Genomic DNA, 22,899 nt, shown 5'->3' with positions numbered 1-22,899 from the left:
ACGTGTAATGCTTCTCATAGACGTTCTGTTGTTGTTTTTCTAGGAAATAAAAATTTCCCTGCGGGGGTTTACATTGAAAGAAACCTAATATTTATTTTGCCAGTTTCCCCAGCAGGAGACTGGATTGTCACAGCTTTGCTGCTGGCAGTAGCCGAGCTACATGGCTGTTCCCCTGGAAGGGCATCCTCTAATCACTAGGGATGTTCGCTCTTCTTTTAAGAAGTTAATCCACTCCTCATTTCTTTTTGGAAAAACTAACACTGTTTTTTCCTTCCTAAAAAAACCGAACCAAACCCAAAAACCAGCAAAAAACAAGTACAACATCCCGTGCCTATAAATCATCTAGTTTATGGTACAGTAGAAACCACTTAATCGGTACCCAAATGAATGGCATTCCTTGTTAATGGGACCCATCGCTGGGGAATGGATTGGGAACAGTCCCGCCCTCGGGAAAGGCCAGAGGAGACCGATGGCATCTCCATCCACGGAGCCTTGTCCCCCCAGTTGCCGTGTGTCCGTGGGGCGAGCTGCAGCCCCTTGGGGAGCATCCACAGCCCTTCACGTTGCTCTGACCCCCACGCCAGTGCCCGACCCCGGGCCCCGTTTAACCCCGGGTGTCGATCCACTCTCGCCGCCGGTTCCCTGCGGTGCCAGCCCCTCCCAACGTGCTTTGTAAACCGTTGATGTTTTTAGGGAGAGCATGAAACAGCGCTGGGGTCCGGGCAGCCCCCACCGCAGAGACCAGCGCTCAACGGCCGCGGGTGCAGCCGCCGAGCCGCTAATTGCCGAGCCGCTAATTGCCGAGACTCCCCCAGGCAATTAACCACCTGCGTTCTCCCACCGACGGCCGCTTCGGAGCCCGCTCCCTGCCCGCTCCCGCGGCGCCCACCCAGACGCCCGTCGGTGGCACGGCATCCTTCGAGAGCCGTTATTAGAGAGTCATTAAGGGAAAGTCATTAGCGGAGAGGGGAAGCGGAGGAGGGGGCGGGGCCGCCCCCCCGGCTGCGGTGGGCGTGGCCGCGAAGGCCCCGCCTCCCCCCTCGCGCGGAGCGGAGCGGAAGTGCCGGAGTTGCCGCCCGGCGCTGCCGCCGAGCGCGGGGGAAAGTTGGGCTCCCTCAGCGCGGCGGGGGCGGCCGGGCCGCGCTCCCTTCTTCGCTGCTCCACCGTCTCCTCCTCCCCGGCGGCGGCTCCGATGCGGCGGAAGCAGAAGCGGCTGCTGCAGGCGGTGGGGCTGGCGCTGGCCGCCCTCGTCTTCTTGCCCAACGTGGGGCTCTGGTCCCTTTACCGTGAGCGGCAGCTGGAGGGCGGCGGGGCGGCCGGCGGGGAAGGAGCCGCCGCCGCCGCCGCGGGTCTGCCGGGGGCAGCGGCCGGCGAAGCGCCGGTGAGTGGCGGCGGGGGGGGATGCGGGCACGGAATGTGGATGTTCCCCGTGTGCGTGCGGGGAGCGGGAGGTGCCGCCGTGGCGGGGCCGGAGGGGGTGTCCCCTGCTCCCGTGTCACAAGAGCGAAGCCTCGGCGGAGGCTGGGGCAGGGGGCGAGGAGCAGCAGCCACCCGGTTACAGAGGAAGGCTGGGGGTGGCCTTCTGTGCCCCTCTCCTCTGGGGTGTGTTGGGTGCAGGGGGAACGCGAGCACTTTCTTGGCAGTTCGGAGATGCAGGGACTGGAGGGGTTGCTTGCCTCTTTTCTTCTTGGCTGAGCTTAGGAAGAGAATAAAGCGAGGTTTTTGCACCTTGCTTCAAGGGGTAAGGAAGGGGAGCTTGTCCCATCCTTGCAAAGAAACTGACAGTAATTCTGTCTCCCAAGGGTGTGCCTTCTGTGCCATTTCTCTTTACCTGCCTTGGAAAGGTACAGGGAATAAACATCACCCATTACCTCTGGGTCCTTGCAGAGCCTAAGGCCAGGGCTGGCAGAAGGTACCAGGGAGAGCCTGAAGATTATGGCTGTGTGCTGATTGTCCTTTGGGAAAAGAGGAGTGGAGAGCTCTCCTGAAGAGAGGCAGAGGATGCCTGCTGGATACGTGGCCTGACTGGGGTTGCAGCACATGACCATGCTCCTTTCTCGTCCCACTGGTGTAGTGGTAAATTTACAGACAAACCCATCTGGTTAGTGTGTGAGACAGGAAGGTTAGATCACCTAAATTAGAAGCTCAGTTTAGCCGTGTTTACTTTTGTCTACATAATTGCTTTATCCCCTTCTGGATTTGGCTTTGTACCATTAAGAATGATTGGGACTTGAAAGCCTGAAATGTCAGCTGTTGGTTCAGCTGCCACTCTACAAGGCTCTGCTTGTTCAAAACCACTTAAAACTCTTAGTTGTCTAATTCTTTCCCTCCATGGAGACTTGCGGCTATGAATGCACCATAAAGGTGGAGAAATGTACTGTGGTGATTTCTGCTCGAAGGGAGAGAAGGCTCTCAAAAAGAGGTGTAGTCTAAGGCTGAGCTCTTCCTTCCCCGAGGAAATGTTTTCTTTTCCAAATTCAGCATTTAGTGCAAGTCTAGGTGTAAACATGATCATATCCTTGTAATGTCTCATGCTGGTAGGCAAAGAGGTCAGCTGTTATCTGCCATAACACATACATTTGTAGCAGATCCTTAACCTGCCCAGAAATCCTTTAATATACACAGTGATCGTTACGTGCCTGGAGTTCCTAATGTTACTGCCTTTTGCTTGTATTTTTCGATTGGATGCAGTGAATCTATTTTCCACGACTGATAAAAATCAAGCCCTTTAGTCCACTGCTCCACAGCTTCACATGGTAGGATGTTATGGTGAAATAAAGACCATGGTAAAATCACATGTCTTTCAGAGGTTATAAGGAGAAAGTTGGTGAATATCCTTAGGATGCTTAGAAGTTCCTTGCTGTAAGGAGCAGTTAATTCTGATTAAATCTATAAAGAATGGAAAAACAGTGACAAGCTGACTTTTAAGTTTTGGTCTTCCAAAATTGGCCTTGTTCTGTGAGCTTTGGGTAGCTGTAAGCCAGGTAGTTCCTGCGGTGCAGTGCATTACTGCTGATTTCTGTGTATGTTCAGTGTTCTCAGTGTTTAGGTATCCTATATTGCCCATGTTGTACAAAATGTTGACTCTATTTTTCTTTGTATCTGTTTAAAGTATCGCAGGTGTCAGTAAATTGAGATCTGCTTTTCTTTCGATGGTGCATTGAGCTGGGCAGGAAACCTCTCTGCAACTTGCAGGAGAATTTGCAATAAAACCTCTCTGCACTTGTGTAAATCAAAGTTACGCAGTTTTAGGCTGAAGACTTCATTTTCCAGTCTAATTAATGTGGAGTTATGGGACACAGTGGATCTGAGAGTGAAGATATGCTTGCATCATATGCCTATTTTTCTTTGAAGGATTGAGCACTGAAATGATAGCTCCTGTTACACTGAGCAAGGGAAAACATACCCTAAAGGACAACTGGCTATCTCAGTAGAATTAATTTCACATGAAGCAGAATACAAACCAAATGTTTTTGTGGTGTGTGTGTGGGTTTTGGTTTTGTGTGTTTAGGGGGTGTGTTTTGTCTCATTTTGTTTGTGGGTTTTGTGTATGTGGTGTTGGTTTTTGTTTGTTTGTGGTTTTTTGTTTGGTTGGTTTGTGTTTTACTGTTGTCATAGAGTTACCTGCCAGCTGACTGCAGAGAGTTTTTTGGGCATCCTCACATTCAGTGTTTCCAGCCTCTCTTCCTTGGTCCTGACAAGCGTTCATGAATTTTGTACTTAATAATCAACTTCCAGCTTGTAAATGGACATGCTGTTTGTCTGCTTGTTCACAAAGCCATTTGGAAGAGCTAACCTTTTAATACCAAAACTCTGGATGATAGAAGGCTATATCATACAAAATTATGTTCATAGTAGTCAGAAAATATTTTCTTGTGTTTCTGGGTTTAATTTGCCTTTTTGTGCAGGCTAATCTTTGAATTGGGGACATTTCGAATGTGCTGCAGAATTGAGCTTTTCAATGAAACCTCTGTCCAGGCTCATTCTTTCTTTTTCAATGATGCCTGCTGTTTCAATCAGTAATTTTATCTTTCAGAGTAACAGCAAAAAAAGGGGGGAAAGGGTTTTAAGAAACAGCTGAATTAAAGCTATAAAGCAATTCCTAGAACAGAGAGTTGTGATGCTAAAATTTTGAAGTTTAAAACCTGCTAGGAGTTTGTTTCGTTGTCTATCTTGTGCTGTGTGTTACCTTTGAAATGGCAATATATCAGTGTAGATGATTTTGCCTTGTTTAATCTTTCTAGTGCCTGAAACAAATGTGTCAGAAAATTAAGCAATCAGAAGCCGTATAAATATATTCCAGGAAAGATTATGCTAAATGATTTTTGCAGAAATGCTTAGGCAGCTAATTGCTTCTGTATTTACACGTTCAGGGGAAACATTACGCTAGCAGGAAATGTATTGCTTTAATAAGGTGGATTCGGTCTGTGTTCTTTCCTTCTGCCTTCGGGTTGGTTCTTTTGCAGCTCCATTGGGTGCTTCTTGCTCTGCAGAGGAGTGAACGGCCTAAAGTCATCGAGGTCTTGGCCTCAAGGTCATGCTGCGGATCTCTTTAGAAAAGCTGATGCACTGAGTTACTCCTCACTGCAGCTGCACGCTCACAATTGTCCTTCATCCACGTGTGTAGCTGCTCAGCAGATGGTATCAACTGGGAAGTCCTTTTTTCATGCTGTGGGTAACAGGTTTGGCTGGTGTCGTGGCTTTAAATGGGGATGATGGTGTCAAGGTACTGAAGTGCTTCTGCTGGTAGCAAAAGTATTAGCTTAGAAGCTTCTTATACTTCATGATTGTACTTTTTTTGCTCACCAGCGTGCCTGTTATCTGGATGCTCATGTAATGCACATTGACTTATGCATAGTTTAATCTTTTTCTAACAAGTATTCAATAGGTAAAACCATATGATCTGTAGGTGTGGAAGTAGGAAAAAGCAGGAGAAATGTAGCTATTCCTGTTGTCTCTTGAATCTCTGCTGTCTGCCTCGGGGGCTGCTGGGCATCCTCAGCCCAAATGTTTAATTGATGTGTAGTTCTGCAGTACGTAAAACACAGATGAGTTAATTTGTGGGCTGGTGGTTTATGCTCGGACTAATGCAAGGATTTCTGTGACTTGTAATGCTCTGCAGAGATACCACTCTGGAGATCCACTCTCTGCTTGATACCTGGTGGCGTGGGAATGTGGTACTTGAACCTGGAGACATATTGAGCTTGAACATGTCTATCTTTGGATTGCTGGCTAGAGGCATTGTAGCAAATTAGCTGTCTTTCATTGCTTGTGTTTCTATCTGATATGATGCATGCTTTATGGAGTCACCCTGTAGCTTGTTGTAGTAGTAATTTGTGCTCTATAAATTCACTTGCAAGCATGATGGAAGCATATAAATCACATAGGTGATGGTGTGGTGCCCTCTGCTGCCAGCTGGCTGGAGTGAAGGGGGGGGTACCTGCTGATAGGTTGACAATGAGAAACCAACTGCAAACTTGTGATTAAAAAATAGTTTGCGAGAATGGTCCTGTTGGAAAATTCAGGCTTGTAAATATTGCCTTTAGTGCAATTAAACTTGAAGTTTCCAGCCCATGTTGCTGAAAATGTAGCCCTAATGGTGAGCTTGAGTGGGCAGCGATCCTGTGCTGCTTTCCAGACCACTGCTCTTGTCCTCCTCAGCAGAGGAAGATGATCGGCTTTGCCATTCTGACCCGGGGGCAGCTATGAAGCTGTCAAAGATTGTCAGCTTCATGTTGCAGCTGGTGAAAGTTAAGAAGGAAGAGGATGTTTTAGCAGCCTCTGTGCTGCCAAGGCTGGGGAGGATGGAGAGGGGCTTGGGAAAAGTGAGAGGAAAACCTTTCTGCTCTCTGCCAGCTAGAGGTGAATGGAACAGCTGACTCACTGTCCTTCCTAGGCCTGTTTCTTCAGCAATTAGACTGGTTGTGCCCTAGACCTTGTGGCTGCCATGGAACTCGGGAACCTGTCTCCTTGCAGGCCTCTTGGAGACATCTGTGCAGGCAGTTGTATTTGCTAGTCACTCATCAGCTGGTGGAAAAGAAAACTTTGAAAACCTTATTTTGGTAAGCAGAGTGTAAACCAATTGGCATCCAAGGACTGACATGCAAGTGCTAGAGCTGAACAAGCCTGTTTTAGTGTGAGTGTGACTGATTTCCAGTCTAGGCTACTCAAGTCTGTAACTTCAGTGCGCTTGTGAAACAAGGTTTTCCTCGACTAGATAAGTGTGGACCATCTCACAGCTGTGAAATGCGAAGTACAATTTGGAAGAAGTTTTTCTTAAGGAACTGGAGTTTTCAGAGGTCTTCACTGAGGGCCTCGTTATTCCCTCTGGTGATCTTCACTGGAACGGCAACACAGAGCTGAATGAACAAATGGGCTGTGTTCTAGGTCTCCTATGCTGTGTGAAAATAAAAGGTTTATTATGTTTGCTATTCTTTAGGGGAGAGTATCTCTGTTATCAGATAAGTGATTCTGTGTTTCCCCATTCCAACATACTGTGTGCAGCTCTTAGCTGCAATGGTACCTTTCTTCACAGAAGGAAGATTTCAGTGGGAAAACTTTTTGGCTCCCGGCATTTAGGCTACTTTTTAGGTCACCAGTGAAAACTATAATCATACTGTGATCTCCAGAGCTGTGTGTGTTTTTTCCGGTATGAATATGGATCAAATTCTGACAGGCAGTGAGATTTAAGAGCAACTGTATTTATTGATTTCATGGTGGATAACTGCCATGCATCTGAGTGAACTGAGAAACTAATGGACACCAGTGAGGAGTGTTGGTGAAACTAGACAGAACAATGCTATCTACCAGACTTTGTTATATTGTATCATCTTCTCTCCCTGTTTAAATAGTTACAGGCATCACTATAAAAAGATAAAGAACTGCAGTTAACCTTCCTGTCACTTTTGTATTTGCTTCCCTCTGGAGCCAACTGTAACCTTGCTTATGTTAGATAAGAACAGACCTTGTATAACTGAAACTTAGAGGAAATGGTTATCCAGGTGTAAGAGCAATCTGTACTCTGCTCCTGTTCCTTTGCCACCTTCTCCTACACCAGGTATCGCAGGCAGGGAGCTGTCAGCTTCCTTCTGGAAAGTGAAGAGCTGATGGGGTGTGTTAGGAGTTTGTAGGAGGTATTCCACTGTGTGCTTGAAATATCACTAGGAAAAAAGAATTGTCAGCCTACTGGCTCGGTATCATGTTGGCTTTAGCAGAGGTGTGGTTGGCAGGCTTTGATGGAGTGTCCCCTGCTGAGTTCCGTGGCACTTCAGGATGCTGTAAATGCCATGTAAACAAAGCTGCTGGGGTATTTACCCTTGGAGGACACTCCTTCTCTCCAGTATCCATCAAGCTTCCTCTTTGCCATCCTGTTAACTCCATAGAGTAACCTCTTGAGTTCTGCTGCTTTAAATTGTTTGATAGTGGTGTGAACACAGCACGATGCTGTGTGGACACAGGGAGAGAGGTGTCTTCAGCGACTTTGTGCATGTGAAATCTTTTAATAGTAAGAGGTACTCTCAGGTTCAGTGACCTGAGCCTATGTGTAGTTTTTCTTCTGGATCACCTTTACTAGAAAACTGGAAAGGGATTTTTCCATGGCTGAATGGATTAAAAACTGGCTATTCTGATGAGACATTGTGATGGCAAGCAGACATTGATGATTATTTAGATAATCATTCATTTAAATATTATCTAAATATTACTTCAATCAGACTGAGGTAGATTGAGTTAAGGCTGAGTAGTTGCTTTTTTGTTTAACTTTTTATCTGTCTATTCCTGATCTGGAATCAAATTTGGAGCAATCTTATTGCCCTACAGTTGCACTTTGTCTTATCCTGAGCTCATGTTCCCGGACAGAAAGTTCCAGTCAGTCCTGGTGCAGTTTGGCCATCCATGTGTTCTTCCTCGATAGAGCTTGGTCTGGAGTTCCTCTGTGTCCAGAGAGGAGTACAAAAGACACTCTGACTTGACGTCAGGTCCCAGGTGGTTTGCAAAACTGATAGCTGTTGGGGATTTTTAGCAGTTAACAGAGTGTGTGAATCTGTTTGTTTGATTTCACAGACTCCTGAACAGATCCTGACGCTCGAGTCACTTCCAGCATAACAGCATGATGCTTTATTTCCAAATCCAGGGTTAATAGCCTCACCTTTCTGATTTACAATTCTTACGTTCTACATTTTGACTGCCTTCCCTCTTGTTTGCGATGAATAGGCTTTCAAATTCCCTGTTATCTCTTTAAAAGTCTACTTGTGGTTTTAGCTTCACATCTGGCGCGCTGCTTATGACTTCTTACAACCCAGGGAGCGAGGAAGTGTTGCTGGTCTTGCTTTATTCGACATGAAGCACAACCTCTCAGTGGTAACAGTATCTTTTCTATCAGTGTAACTGACACTCGTGGTCCTTCCTGCATTTTGTGTTGCCCTGGCTAGATGATGGGTAGCTAACAAGGGTGGAAGTGTTTATCTACACAGCTTTGTTAAGGATATAAGCAGTACTGGATATCAAATTATGGCTGACTTGTCAGACTGGGCCTCTTTTGTTAGATTTAAAGGGTCTGGCAAAGGATTGGAGAAAACTACAGATAAGTAAATCAATATGTAGCACAATAAGTTACAAGTCAGCCCCTCCTGTTCAAATGCCTGGGTAGAAGAGTTAGTTTTACTGTGTCTGAGATCTCCTGGCAGCTCAGCATCTAAAGTCCTGTGCACCCCCTAAAATATGAGAAATGTGTCACTTGGCATGTCTCCTTATTGTTCATAAACGTGGCAGAGCTTTAAATCACAGCCTCAAAGAAAGGAGGGCTACCATTTCTTGGTCCTTAAGTTTGCTTTTCTTTCTAAATAACTACCTCTCTTCTCTGCCCTTTTGCAGTTCCTCCATTTTCTCTAATCTTAGCTCCAGGGTTAGAAGAGAAGTCTCTAGAGCATGTATCTATAATTAAGGCTTTTTAACCACAGTTACGGTGGAGTACAAGCCATGTTCCAGTGGTGCTGTTACCCAGGGAGAAACTTGCTTCAGTGTAAAAGCTGGTGCTGCTGTTATAACAGAACTCTCTGCTATCGCAGTCATGGAGTTACCTCTGATACTTTGTGCCTTCCTGCTCTGATAAGTTATCTTTCTAGGGCTGGTGACCATTAATGGCACATCTTCTGTAGCTCACAAGAATAAAAATATTTATTCTGCCTGGCATTTTCCTGGAAACACAGCCTGCCAGCTATGGTGAGTAGTGTCACTCATGAGTGTATTTAGAAAGCTTGAGGAAATGTCATCCAGTTCATTTCGAAGGTCTGACTTCTTTGGGTGTTTCTGCAACTGTCTCCAGGCATCTGAACTAAAACAAAGCTTTCACTGACTGTCCTGATGGTTGGTGGCGTTCAGTAGACTTTCCTTCTTTAGAAGGTCATTATATAAACATATGAACGTGTTGCCACTGGTGTGAGTCAGGGATGAAATTCCTCACTTAGCCTCTGTGCTCTCTGAGGTCTTACAACTGCAGTAGACAAGAGCAGACTTAGAGGCAAGTACTAAACACTAGCCCATGGCTTAAATTTGCACCCTACAAAACTGGGTTTCTATTACTACATCCTTTGCTTTTTGGTATTACTGAGTTAAACTGTAATGATAAGCAGTTTAAACATATTAAGGGTTTAAAATGGAAACCCTATTTTAGGTAAGTCGGTGTAACTCTTGTGGGTATTATGATTCTTTCCTTGGCCAGAAATAGAAAGCAAAGGAAGGAGGGTGGAGTTAGTGAAGGTTTGACTATTGTAGCACTGCAAACCTGGTAGAGAAATTCACTCTTCATGTTTATTTGGTGACTGTGTTTAGCAGTCTTAACTCCTTATTAATTTTTCAGCTGTAATACCTTTTCTCTTCCCAATTAGCACAAGTAGCAGAAAACAACTTCTGAAATCTGTCTTTCAAAACAGGGAATGCTGCCATCCTTCCCTGTTATGCTGAGCATTGCCTCTGCAGCAAGGTAACTAATTTTGGTTCAAAGTGTCTCCCCTCAACACTAATACGTACTTCTCACATGTATGTTGTGTAGCTGATGTAGCAGTGACCTGACGTGTTTCCCTGATGTAGCTTTCAAATATTCCATGTGGTTGTGGTTTGTATGGTGACTGCTGAAGCCAAACTTCCAAAAGACATTGCAGAGTATTTTAATGCACAGAAACTGCAGCTATTTGTTGCAATAATGACAAGCCAAAGGGTTAAATTTCAAACAAATGTTGAAAGGTGGTGTTCCAGGTGCAAATGTTTGAACTTGTGTCTTAAATTTGGATGTCTGTAAATGAGCTCTGTGTTCCTGCTGTAGAGCTACTTGGTCATAAAAATAAAGGATTTGCAGAATAACAGTAAATCAGTCTGTCTCCTGCAAGAACTTTCTGCGTGAATGAAATCTATCTTCTTGGTTAACTACTCTCCCTTTCCAAAAATCTTTGTTATTCTAAGTCTTGTGGTGTTTTAGGCATTTATCACATCTTATCTGGAAACAGTGTCAGCTGTCCCTCCTACATGTAGAACTGCTTTGCTTCTGGCCTCTTGAACAACTGTTTCGACAAGATTAAGTTGTTATGAAAAGTTCTGCTCTGCTTGATCTCTAGAGCCTGAAATTATTTGCTTGCAGTTACATGTGCAAGCTAAGGTGACTTTTCAAAGGACAGTTCATCCTCTTCTCCATCTTTGGTTATGATTATTTGGAAGATCTAACATTTAAAACCTGTAGTAGCCAGTCTTGCTTTTTTGCAGTAGAAGGTTGTATAGGCTTGTCTTAGTATAAATGACCTTTACTTGTGTTCACATTCATTTGGGAAGCTACTTTTACCTGGTTCATGACACTAGCAACAAAACAGTTTTTCTCCATGATGAAAAAGAGGTAGTTCTTTCTTTCTTGAGCTTACCTAACATTTCTCAGTCTTCAGATGAAGCCCAAACAAGAAATTGTCACAGGGACTTGGAAATATGAGCTGTTGCTTAATAAATAAAAAAGGTGAAACAGACTTTGAGTGTTTTTAATGTTTAGACCAATGTTTTCCAACACATTTTAGAGTATGATGTTCCTTTGAAAAATAAAAGTCTTAGTGACTTTGACCTAGGGTACAATATAAAAATAACCACATAACCAGGTCTGGCATCCCACAAGCTTTTTTTGGTTTTCTCTTTTTTTATATTATTATTTTTAAGAGTGAGCAACTCCTTCACTTCTGCTCAGACTGGCTTTAATCTTAACTCTGCTTCTCTCTGGTCCTGTTAGAGACTGTGCTTTCAGCTCAGAGAAGCAAAAGCAAAGTACATTCCTTCACTAAAGAAAATCAGAACCCTAAAAGCTAGATAAATACAGGCATAATTGTGTTGTAAGGGCTTCAGTTCAGCGAGTAAGTTATTTTCTCTAACATTATGGAGGGTCACTTAAATTTAGCCCCACTGTCGGTTCATGTTAGCCGCTACATAACAGGATTATTCTGGATCTCAAAAAGAAGTGAACCTTGTGATTATCTTCTGTCTTCTCATTTATCTTTCAGGTGGCCTGTTGCCAGGGTTTTGTGTATGATAGCCACGTAATAAAGTATAACCAATTTTTTCCACTCCTGCATATGTTAGTTTTGATGATCCACCCAGTTTACTCTGCACTGGCACTTCTCTTCGATTCTCAAGCTGCAGTTTACTGTGTTGGAATTAGCTAAAACCCCTATGGATGTTTTAATGTTGTGTGCTGCCTTTTTTTATTTTTGTCTGTTTTGGAATCCGATTCAAGGTACTAATTTAGCCTGGGGGAAGAAAACAATTCTCCCTTTGGAAAACTGGCATCTGTTCCCAGTGGCAAAGAAGTTATATTGGTACAATTAAAGTGTTTGGAATGAGACTTCTCAATTATTTTGCCTGCTTCTGAGGGCACAGAAGTAAGCTGCAAAACCATCTGCAAAGTATTGGAAGACCTGGGATTTTGTTATAGAACCGGGCAGAAAGGTGTTTGGATATATGTATGGAGGCCAGAGGACTATCCAAGTCATCATGGTTGCCGTTCCCCTGCTATTGCTGCTGACCTTTCAGAAATGTGGTTCTTTCCCCATTCTGCCCCAGATTGTTTCTGATCTTCAGCTGCAGGTTATGTGCTCCGCGAATGGGAACGTGGAAGATCGGAAAAGTCTTATCTGCAACGTGCAAAGGTCCTACTTGTGTTGTCCTTGATTTTTTTATTGCTTAGTATCTGTGTATAAAATACAATAGGTTTTCTTTCACCATAGTTGCATATTTTCCGCAAACAGGAACTTGAGCCAGCTGATTACAGAGAGAGAGTCCTTGGCAAAGCAATCACAAACTAACAAGAAAGTGTCAATTCCCAGGCTGTGCCAAGACTCTTTTCCTCATATTTTGGCCAAAGTTGTAGTCAGCATAAAGTTATACTGGCTACCATGGGTGAAAGGCCCAGGCTCTGGAAACAAGCGATGTCTTGTGACTTCCTTAGTGCTGATATTTTTATAGTAGAAATGCATCTGAGAAGCTGTGAATTGAGGCACATGAGCAGGGAGCGCTGGTGTGGCCAGTCAATCAGCTGGGAATTATCAGTCATGTAAAAGAAATCGCATATTGGCTTAACCTGAAAATGTTAAATGAAATATAAAAACTACAGATTTTCTCTGCGGATATTTGAAAACAATAACAAGTCATCTGTAAACTTGGGTTTTTTTTAAATTATTTCTAGAGGGTATGAGTTTTCAAGCCTAACACGGTGCAGTCTATTTTTATAGTCCTTGAAAACAAAACCTGACAGAGCATATTTGCCAGCACTTACATTGCTCTGGTGACAGCGCTTCTTTTTAAAGTGTGCCAGAGGAAATGCTCCATGCTGGAGCATATGGCAGTGATTAGTGGGACCAGTGCTGCAGGATGAAGTGGGAGAAATATGGTTGTGCGTAGAAAAAGCTGAATGGACAGAACACGAGAAATGTAGTGGTTTATGGGTTGGTTTTACAGTAGGAATGGAAAAGAGTTATTTTTAGGGTTGCCTGTAACTGAGATGCCATCTTCCACATCAGTGGAGGTTTAACTGAGAGGACAACTGGTGCCTTTCTATGTATATTTCCCTTAATTTCTTCTGTTTGCCCTTTGTATCTATCTCTGTTTATATAATGCAGATATTTGCACGGTCTCTTTGTGCCAGAGTGGACTGAAAGCCCTAGGAAGTGAGAGGCTTTGGTACCCAGCTCTTTCTGTGGATTTAGGCTTAAGTGGCTTTAAGGGTGGAGGGCGATCCTCAGAAACCAGCCGATCCTCTCCACATCTGACACCCTTGGTCCAGGGCTCTAGTCAGTCAAACCCCTGGGGTGCGTGTGCTCGTGTTTTGCTTCTAGTATCTCTTGCCGCCTCCTTTTCCTCCTTGCTGCCCAGCTGCTGTCCTGAGCATTGACAATCTCTTGTCAAGGATGCAGCTCAGGGACCTGAGTTCTGCACAAGCCGCGTGGGACTCCAGGTACTTGCATTTGAAAGGCTGGTGTGGACAAGAGGGGAGGATGGTGTCCTACTGCCCTTCCACAAGGAGCGTTGATGTCTTTTACTCAAGGGTTGCAGTGCAGTAGCTACATCACTCAGTTGAGTTGGCCTCCCTGCTTTGGCCATGCTAAATAACACCCTGTTCCCTGTTTTAAAGGAGCAGCTCGTGCATCAAAGCATGTAAACAGGTATGAGTGATTCTTATGGTGACCACCTTGTATGTAAGGACCGTGTAGCCAAGACCTGGAGAAATCAGAGGTCAAAATCCTGCCTTACCCACTTGTTTTGAATTTGATCCTGAAGGTGCCTATAGAACCTTGCTCAAGGACACAGACCCCACTGTGCGAATCGCAAAGCTGGAAGTTGCGCTGCGAGATGCACATCACTGTGATGTCAACGTTTCTTGTAGATTTAGCCCTCGACATCATAGGTAGTCATCATTTAAGTGCTGTAAAAGGTGTTCTCCTGCCTTACCCCGTGCTTCATATTTCATCAATTATGTTGGAGTCTGCCAATTTTTTTTTTATTCAATACAGGCAGGAGCAAAATGAAAATGCCCTGCTCCATTTATCACATTTGATGTCTGTATTTGCCAGTGTTTTTTTATGAAAACTGCTTGTTTTCCCCTCTGAAATCTTCTTGTCAGAGCAGCTCAATACATCTTGGACTAAGGAAAGTCACAAGATGTTAGAGAATCCCTGAAAATTGGAGGAATGTATCAGACTGCTGCATACCATCACCCTCCTAGTATCAAAATTGGACTGCTATTTTTTGTAGAGTGGCATTTAGATATTAATATTTAAAGAAATAATGTAAGAGGCCAAGTTATTTCCAGTTAAATCCAAGTTATGAAATCATTGTCTTGAGCTCACTACAGCTGTGACTTGCCTGTTTTATGCTTATTTTTTGTGTGTAGCATTTTTCCTCACATTTAAGAGTTTTTAAAGCTATTTTAGGTCTGTTTTTTGCTATCTTTTAAAGTTCTTGCTTTTGCTTAACTATTGAGGTAATTAAGAAGCCAGAATTCAATTCTTTGTGCCCTTTAGGAGAAAGGGATGGCTTCATGAGGATTGATTTGTTTGTATTTCTATGGCATGGAGGAATACTAATCAGAAATCTGCAAGGAGAATGGGACAGCTGGATTTTCACTGATGACTGAATCCGGTGTTTGAAATTTTGGGGCATTTTTAGTCTTTTTTCTCTCTAAGTTTTGTAATTGCTTTGTACTCGAGTCTGCTGGCTCAGGCATGAGACTTCTGGATCCAGCTGCTTCTTCCTTAGCTTGTCAGAGTTGCAAAAGGATCTGACTTTGAAACCTTGATTATTTTAAATCTCTTTTTAATTCCTTACAGCTCTTAAAGGTCTAAACATTTAACTCTATGTGTAACAGTGATTTTCCTGCAAAAGATCTTAATCTTAAGAAATAACTAAGACTTGAAAAAGCAAGGAGGGAGGGGCAGCAGTTCCAAAGGTATCCCCTGGTTTCTTGAAGATCCTCAAGTTTATCCTGTGGTTCAAAGCAATCTTGGCTTTGTCTTACGTTATGTAAATTTCCTCCGTACTAGTCTGCAGAATGGCTTGGACAGCCTACAGTGAGTATGGAAGAGATTACTGGGATTTGCAGCCAAAATGGTGGAAGCATTAAACAACGCTCTTTAGCAAAAGAAGTGTAGAATGGCTTTCCAAAGGGATTTACTGTAGCTCAACCAGTAGCCACAAATGCTGGCTTATGTCTCCGGAATGCTGAATGTTTGAGAAGTGGCAGAGTTTGCAGCAGGAGTTAGTCAAGATTTAGTTTGGGTATGTCCCTAGCCCGTAATGCTGTCCCATCGCTTCAGTCAATCCTGCAGTATTACAGGTTTTAGCTTCTTTGCTGTTGGCTTCTGCTTATCAGCACTGCCTGTGCTGAGAGGTGACACGGAGGGAACACAAGGAAAGCTGCTGAGCTGGTTATCCTCCAACCGTGGCACACAAGATCTTCTTAATTCATACATTCAGGGGTGAAAGTGTGGGCAGGGAAGGTTGCGTTATTCCTTGAATAGTCAAACTGTTAGTTTTCCTCCTACACCCTTCACGTATAGCTGTGTGCGCAGTCTGAAATGGGATGCCACCTTAGTAATTCTTGCCCTTCATGGTGGTTTATGTTCAAGCCCAACATCAACCAGTAAGAGAACTGATGTAGTTCTCGTTGGTTGCACCTTCCTTGACACAGGAACTGTGCCCTGTTCCACCTGCACAGGCTGATGTGGGAATGAGACTGAATGTGCTTCTCTGGAGCAGTGGACTTCAAGAGAAGGGGAAGCAAATGTCCATTTCTTTGTCTTGTCCTCAGACAACATTCTATCCCAAACCCAGCTGGCAGAATGGGCTGCACTAGGCAAAACACTTGGCACAAACTCTGGCAAGGCTGGTGGTTTTGTAGCACTAGACAGCTGGCATCCCAGCTGTGATGTGACAGCCGACACAGTGCTTGACATAACTATTAATCTATGATAATGAGATTGCCTGAATGGCCTTTATTTTTCATTGTGATGTCAGCTGGGTGGATGCTTCACGTCTGTGGGACTGAATATGAGCTGCTGAGGCACTCACCCAGCTCCAGGCTGGGAACCGTGTTCTGGTGCAGCAGGTTGATGTGTGGCTGCTGCAGGAGCAGCTTACACCAAAGCAATGGGCTTGGAGCTGATGGGACTGTGTGTCCTCTTTGTGTGTCAGAATAGTCCTGCTTTTCCTAGTGGTCTGCAGCTTGAGATTGAAAGGAAATGTCTATTGTGTAAACACTCTTGTGTATATACAACAAAGTGTAAATGTTAAGGTGTTTTGGTATCTTGCAGTGTAATGTACAACCTAGAAACAGAGTGACATTGGTGGGATGGACAGCTTTCAGAAAGAGAAAAAGATGTCTCTGCTGCAAATTTGCTGATGCATTTTTGAGTTTCTGTTGCTAGAAGGAGACCTGCTGTACTTTGGACAGGTTATAATTGAAAGAAGTTAAAAACCAGCACCCCAGCAGAGTATAATTGCCTCAAAGTCATCTCTTGGAAACTGTGCATACTTGATGGACGTTTCAAGGCATAAGCCTTCTCTAAGAGTAAAGGAAAGTTCATTGGTATCCAGACGAAGACCCTTTAGCCACCTAGACTTGACTTAGATGTTGTGTGCTGCTTGCTTGTGGATGAGGAGCTGCTGTCTGAGCTGTGGATACAAGGTTCTATGCAACATATTTTAGTAGCATTTAAGCTCCCTTGACCTAATTCTCTTGCTTTTTTACTGGAGCATGGATTAGCAGTGGCTTGCTAGTGTAAAAGTAAGCAGCAATTAATTCTTGTAAGTCAAGTCCTGTATGACTGTAACTTGGGTAATACCATCTTTCTGGAAAAAATGGGGCAAACTGCTTGAATGAATATAATAAAGGATAGGCGGGGGGACGATCCTGGTGCCAAATATTGACATGACAGGCAAACTGTGTGTTAAAACTTGGATGGTGTTTGCTGCTTCCTACTGCTGCTTTCCTTCCCTCAGTCAGGACTGATCTCAGCCCTTGGCCAGCACCAGCTTCCTTGGAGGCCTTAACACATTCCACAGGATTCCAGATTGTTCGGAAAGTACTTGCTAAATGCTGTCTTAATTAAAGATTTCTTTAAGTCAGAATTAAGTTATTAAAATGTTCCAGGCATTTTCTAGAAGTCTTTGAAAGCTGACTGTACATTCCTTTCAAAGTTGATTCTACTGCCTGTTATGGATTACAAAGTAAGATTGTGCTGCTTGTGGGTTACAGATAAGTTCAAGTAAGCATATGATGATTTTTTTTTTCTTGCAGCAGTTTGGCTTTTTGTGAACTGACACTGCCATTGAATCGCTCTTTAGGATTTAGCAATTGTGTAGTTGTGGTCCTTTAGCAGTGATGCAAGAAAATGCCCAGTGTTCTTGCGAGGGCATTTCCAAAATCCCTGCGGGTGTCAGACTAGATAGTGCTGTGTAAGACAATAGACTAACAGCCATCTAAAATGCTTTCGTTTTGTTTTGCAGAACCTGCGGCTGCTTCTAAAACACTTGGTAATGATATGTGATAGGGTTTGTACTTTACAGAAAAATTGCGCTGTGTGGAGTTGTTGGAAGGTCACACAGCTGTGGTACTGCAAGTATTTAATATGAAGTTTAGGTGACTTGAAGATAACGAGTGCTTAGGGAGATGTGCCTTTAAAGACACACTGCACTGTCCTGGGTCTGTCCCTACCAAGATCTGTGAGATTCTCTGCCATTAAAATAGTGATTAGAGCCTCAAGCCTTAACTGTGTGGTACCAACATGGATTGAATGCTTCTGTTGGACTGTGCTGCTGGTTTGCAGTTTTAATTAAAGGTTTAGGATTTTAAAGGCACACTTTAACTAGATGTATTCTGTGTATTTAACAGAACAGACTGTGTTGGAGGGAAGTGAATTTCTGTAACAGTAAAGCAGTTAGCTTTAAAGATGTGTTTGTAAGAGAGCCTTGGGGCTGCTATCTTACCATATCCATGCTCTGCAGAGATGATGTTCTTCCTTGCATCTTACAGGTAGTTTGGAGCAGCTAGTGGCTTCAGAAGAGTTGCCACCTTTTTGTGGCACGTGCATGTAATTTCTGCAGAAGACGATATTCAGTCTCCCCTTATTCAACCAGCATTAAGAAAACTCAGCTGCTGGTTTGAAGGTGAAGCCGGTGCAGAGGTGTCTTTCTGAGCTTGTAGTTGGCCTTTGACATTTTGCTGCTCAGTTCTATAAAGTTGCAAAACGTTTAAAATAATGAAATCACAAAATTGTCAGTTTATGTTGCTTCTGCTGGCACCCATGATCAGCTGTGAAACTGCTTATCAAGTTGATGTTCAGGTTCTGACTGGAAATTGTAAAAGCATGTCAGACTAGAACTGAGTGCCGAAACAAATGTGTGGTTATAGGCTTGCTATTGTCATGTACGTCATCCCAAGACTTTTTTTACAAAAAGCGAAATGTTAATTCATTTCTATTTGCTTTGAAATCTTCTGATGTATCAAAAGCCATGTAATTTTCTGTTTTTATTAAAGGTTCTGCCATGGGAATGGATGACTCTGCCTCCACATTTGCTGTGCAATTACTGTTAAGTAAGAGGAAAGCCTGCTAAGCGGTCAATCAGCAAAAGCATTACTGGGAAACTACGTGGCTATTGAGCACTTAAAAGCTGAAGATGAATTTTGAAGTGTCTTTTGTATTCTGCAAGAAGGATGGGAGGCAGTTTATATGAACTTTGCGCTCTGATCAGAGACTAAGCAGCAAAGGCAATAAGTGAGAGCACTAATCTGTGGGGCTGAGAAAAAACATTTTCTTCCTAAGGGAGATAAACAGCCCCGTCATACTTTGTTCTCTTAAGTTTCTCAGGAGATGTGAACCCAAAATATGTTGCGCTCAGCCTCTTCTATCACTGTACTAGATAATTTCTTTGTAAAGCATCTTACCCAGAGAGGTCAGTTTTCTAGCACAAGCCTTGCTCCTCTGTCCCTCTTCTGTCCTTGAAAGCGCTTTGCAGATTTGCCCTGTTTGCGAGGGGTCCTTCCTCTGGAGCAGCATTGGTAAAAGGTGATTGAGAGCTGCTTGCATTAAAAGGGGACAGCAATAACATAGTTGTGCGACAGCTGCTTCTGTCTGACCCACAAAACAACAAATATTGGCAAGGTGTGGCTGGGCAAGATTCATGTAGTTTTTGAACTGCTTCACTGCAGCACAGGTTCTGGGTTTATTCCGGGGGCTTCCACGTGCAGTAAATCGCTCTCCCTGTGGTGCATCTGGCCGGTGTGCTGACCTCAGGGTGTTGGGGCTCTTTGCCACCAGACCATGAGGTTGTGCCGAACATTTGCTATTTGCTTGGAGCTGGACACGCTTGCCTGCCTGTTGGGCAAGTTGTTTCAGTTGGCTCCAGCCTTCCCATACAGGAATGCCTGTTTGGGCCGTAGCAATATCTGAAATAGCTGCTTTTCTGGAATGTTTTGCTTGAGCTGTCCCTAAAGCCAAAACCATGGAAGGGTTCTTAATACAGCAATTTGGCATGAGTGAATGCAAAGTTAGGCAAAGCGTGTTGAGTTGGTGGCAGCTGTGGGCTCGTACAGAAGTGCCATGTGAAGGGACAGTGAAGCTTTTCAGAGTGGCTGGTTGCATATGCAGAGCAGGGAAACTTGGCTGGTTGCAATGCTGGGAGTGAGTCTGCAGCCCAGCCGGTCTCACCTGTCCCTGTGATGCACGTTGCTGTGCTTCTCCAGCCTTGGTGTCTGTGCACTGTATCTCCACAGTGACTTATAGAACCTTTGGAGCAGGAAAACACTCGCCTTGTTTGAATGGTGTTCATTCAGAGGGAGTGAAAAACCTGGGATGGAACTGAGTTTCTGGCTGGATTAAAACCCCTGCTCTCATTCACTTCATTTGGAGCCGTAAGCCACTATTTATTTGAAATGGAGTTTAAATTTAAAAACCACAATGTAAATTACTCAGGGATGTAATTTTGTGCACCTGTGGTGGTGGTAGCTTGGCTAAAACAATCACAGGAAACTTATTTCTGGCAGGTATTCTCTGGGCATGGCACTTCTGTGATAACTTCTAGAGCTTATGCCTCTTACCAGAAGTATTTTGGATGTTTGACTCGTACAATCAAAACCAGCTGAATTATGGGAATTTGAAGGGCTTTTTTTTTAAAAAAAAAAAAGCTTTTTTTTTAAAAAGCCCAAGAAGTCCAATTAGTATAATTCAATTCATAGTAGTTTAAAAATTCATGGTAAGTTACCTTATAAAATATAGATCATTTGAGACTAAACTAAGAGCAGGCATATGGTTTTGATTTTTTTCTTTTTTTTCCCCTCAAACACTGGCACAGTACTGAGTCCAGACAACTTCATTTTTCTGATGCATTATAACCAGCTGCAGATGTTTTAGACATCATCGCTTCTAAATGGGCTTTGACAAATGTCTCCTGGAAGCCAGCAGCTCTAAATAGTCCATGCAGTGTGTTCTGAGGAAATGTCTAAAATAAAGTTTTAGGAATTAAATGTTCAATGTCTGAATCAAGAAAATTTACTTTATGCCTTTGTCTCATGGGATTTCCTAGCTGGAAACGTTCTTTTGCAAGACACGCACAGGTGTTAGTTGGGACACATATGGAGACTGGCATAAATATTGCCGTGGATGGTCTTGCCTGGTATGTTATTTACTGACCCTCTACTGATAATACTGGAGGGTGGACACTTACTTGACAGGGTACTTCAACTTGAGTCTAAATGCTGGACTGAAATTTATAACAGGTATGCAACTCTTCGGCATTAAGGCAAAAAAATTGAAGCATGCATTTAAACATATGGAAACATTATGTTTTGTTTCAGCATGGCCCTCTACTACAGAAACTTTGGTGATATTTCAGTTACTCTGTTCAGGATTAAAAGTCTTTTTGTGCTTTTTGTCTTGGCTGCGTAGCTTTGAGTTGTACACTTGCCCTGAAGGGCAGCTTCATATATACATGTCATATATATATATATATATATATATATATATATATATATATATATATATGAATGACAAAAGTGTTGCTGGCGTATTCAAATGTATAGCTCTGGGGTAAAGAGGGCCTCTGTGATTATTGACATGGGAATTGCATCAGGTGTCCTTGACTTCCAAAATTTAGACAGCTTGATTCATCACTACATAAATGATTCACTCATTTTTCCATATCCTGAGAGAGGCTTGGAAAATACTTGTGCTTTGCTGTAGACGCTTCATTAAAAATGGGATTTAGTGTGCAGCACCCTGAGTTCTTAGTCTGGTCAATGCAGGAGGAGAGCAAAGATGTCCTGAGAGAATGGGACAGGCTGAAGGCTCAAAACTAGAGAGCAGAAATATCACCTTAGGGATGTGCAAAACAGGCAATATGTCTGATAAGGATTGTTCGTATGTTGATATGTTCATATCAAGTAATGGTGGTCCTAATTGTGTGAAGTTGTTGGAGGTTTGGTCAAAAATACTTGTAGAGAGTTTTAAAGGGAAGTAAGGATTGCTTAAGTGTTATCAGTAGCTACTTGTGCAAGGACTTCCTTGGTAAAAAGGTATTTCAGGACAAGGGATGTGTACCTTTATATATAAAGGTTAACGATGCATCTAATTCGTATCACCAAGAGGAATCTCCTTGCCCGTCTGTATTACCTATAAAGAGCCTTCCTCCAGCTTTGGACCAGTTTAAATATAATCCAGCTCATGCTCATTGAAATCCCTAGAGTCTGCCTGGCACTGGGGAGCAATTCCAAGAGAAGATTAGAGGTGGAAACATCAACGGGGAACTGCTTGAACAGGACCTGCGTGCTTTGCTGGCAGGGCCATGGCACACTGCCCTGCAGCGGGGAGCCCAATCGAGCAAATGCAGGTCTAATGATTTGGATTTTGCTACTTCACATTAGTGTTTAAAACTGCTTAGATATAATCCTCCTAGTAAATCTCTCCATGCTTTGAGATGGCGAACATTCACGGCTGCAGACTGATTTTTAAGTATGAACTGGTTATACTGAATTCTTGTGCAGCTGAACAAAGGCTCTCACTGATGCCTGGAGAAGGGAAGTTTTCATGTTTGATTCTGTTTGTACAGGAGCATAAAATGGTTCTTTGTATCAATGGGCTATAACAAATGAAACATTCAGCCAAAGGTTTGGGTTTGATGCTTCCCAGTTGTGTAGTGACTCTGGAAAATGTATACAGCAAATACTTGGGGGGAGTAGAATTCTGCCAAGTTACTGTAGAACTACTGGTTGCATGGGTTTAGTTGGGTGTGTTTTCTTGTCTTACAAATCACTATGAAAGTTTACTTTGAAGTTTGCTGTTCATAATATCAATCTTTTCTTAGTGGTTTCTCACCTGAGCCGCAAAGAATTCTTTTCCCCAGTCACCCAGGATATTTCTGCTGCCTTTAGATTTGCTCTGGTTTCTTGCTGTGATTACATCAGAAAAATCTCAGAGATGGTGTGTGCCCCTCAGCTGCAGCCGTCTTAATGGATTTACTCAGAGGTCCCTTGTCTATACAGTGTATGGATCCCAAAGTCCTCACACGTCTCATTAACAGACAAGCCACAGTTCGTTTTCTGAAACATCAATCAGAAGCATGCAGTATTTTTATGCTCGCTTGGGAGATTGATGAGAATACTTTGAAATCGGTGGTAGCTATGAACTTTGGCTTGCATCTTCTTGTAAGGAAAAGAAAATGATCCTACCTTTAATGGAAACTAGCAGAAAGTTGGCTTCTATTTCACTTTAAGGAATTTGGGATGGTTTCTCCTCCCTGTGGTTGAAGTGGAATATCTTGGCTTGTCTGAAACAACTGCTGCTTTTTGGAAATGCATTTAAAGGAATTGTGGAGGTTAAAGTATTTGGT

General features: G+C 43.3%; 1 protein-coding gene across 1 annotated transcript in view; it reads left to right on the top strand.

The window, feature by feature from the left end:
* Nucleotides 1–1,192: 1,192 nt before the first annotated feature.
* Nucleotides 1,193–22,899, top strand: part of GALNT10 (polypeptide N-acetylgalactosaminyltransferase 10) — a gene marked incomplete at both ends in the record, with an annotated part of 78,312 nt that continues 56,605 nt past the window's right edge. Inside the window, one exon of the mRNA XM_080353596.1 lies at nt 1,193–1,375. Within this exon, the coding sequence (XP_080209722.1) occupies nt 1,193–1,375 (183 nt within the window). The remainder of the gene's footprint in view (nt 1,376–22,899) is intronic.

The sequence above is a fragment of the Nesoenas mayeri genome, assembly GCF_963082525.1.
Source record: "Nesoenas mayeri genome assembly, chromosome: 14".
Lineage (NCBI taxonomy): Eukaryota > Metazoa > Chordata > Aves > Columbiformes > Columbidae > Nesoenas > Nesoenas mayeri.
Note: the sequence above shows the minus strand (reverse complement) of the source record. Positions and strands in the feature narration are given on the sequence as shown.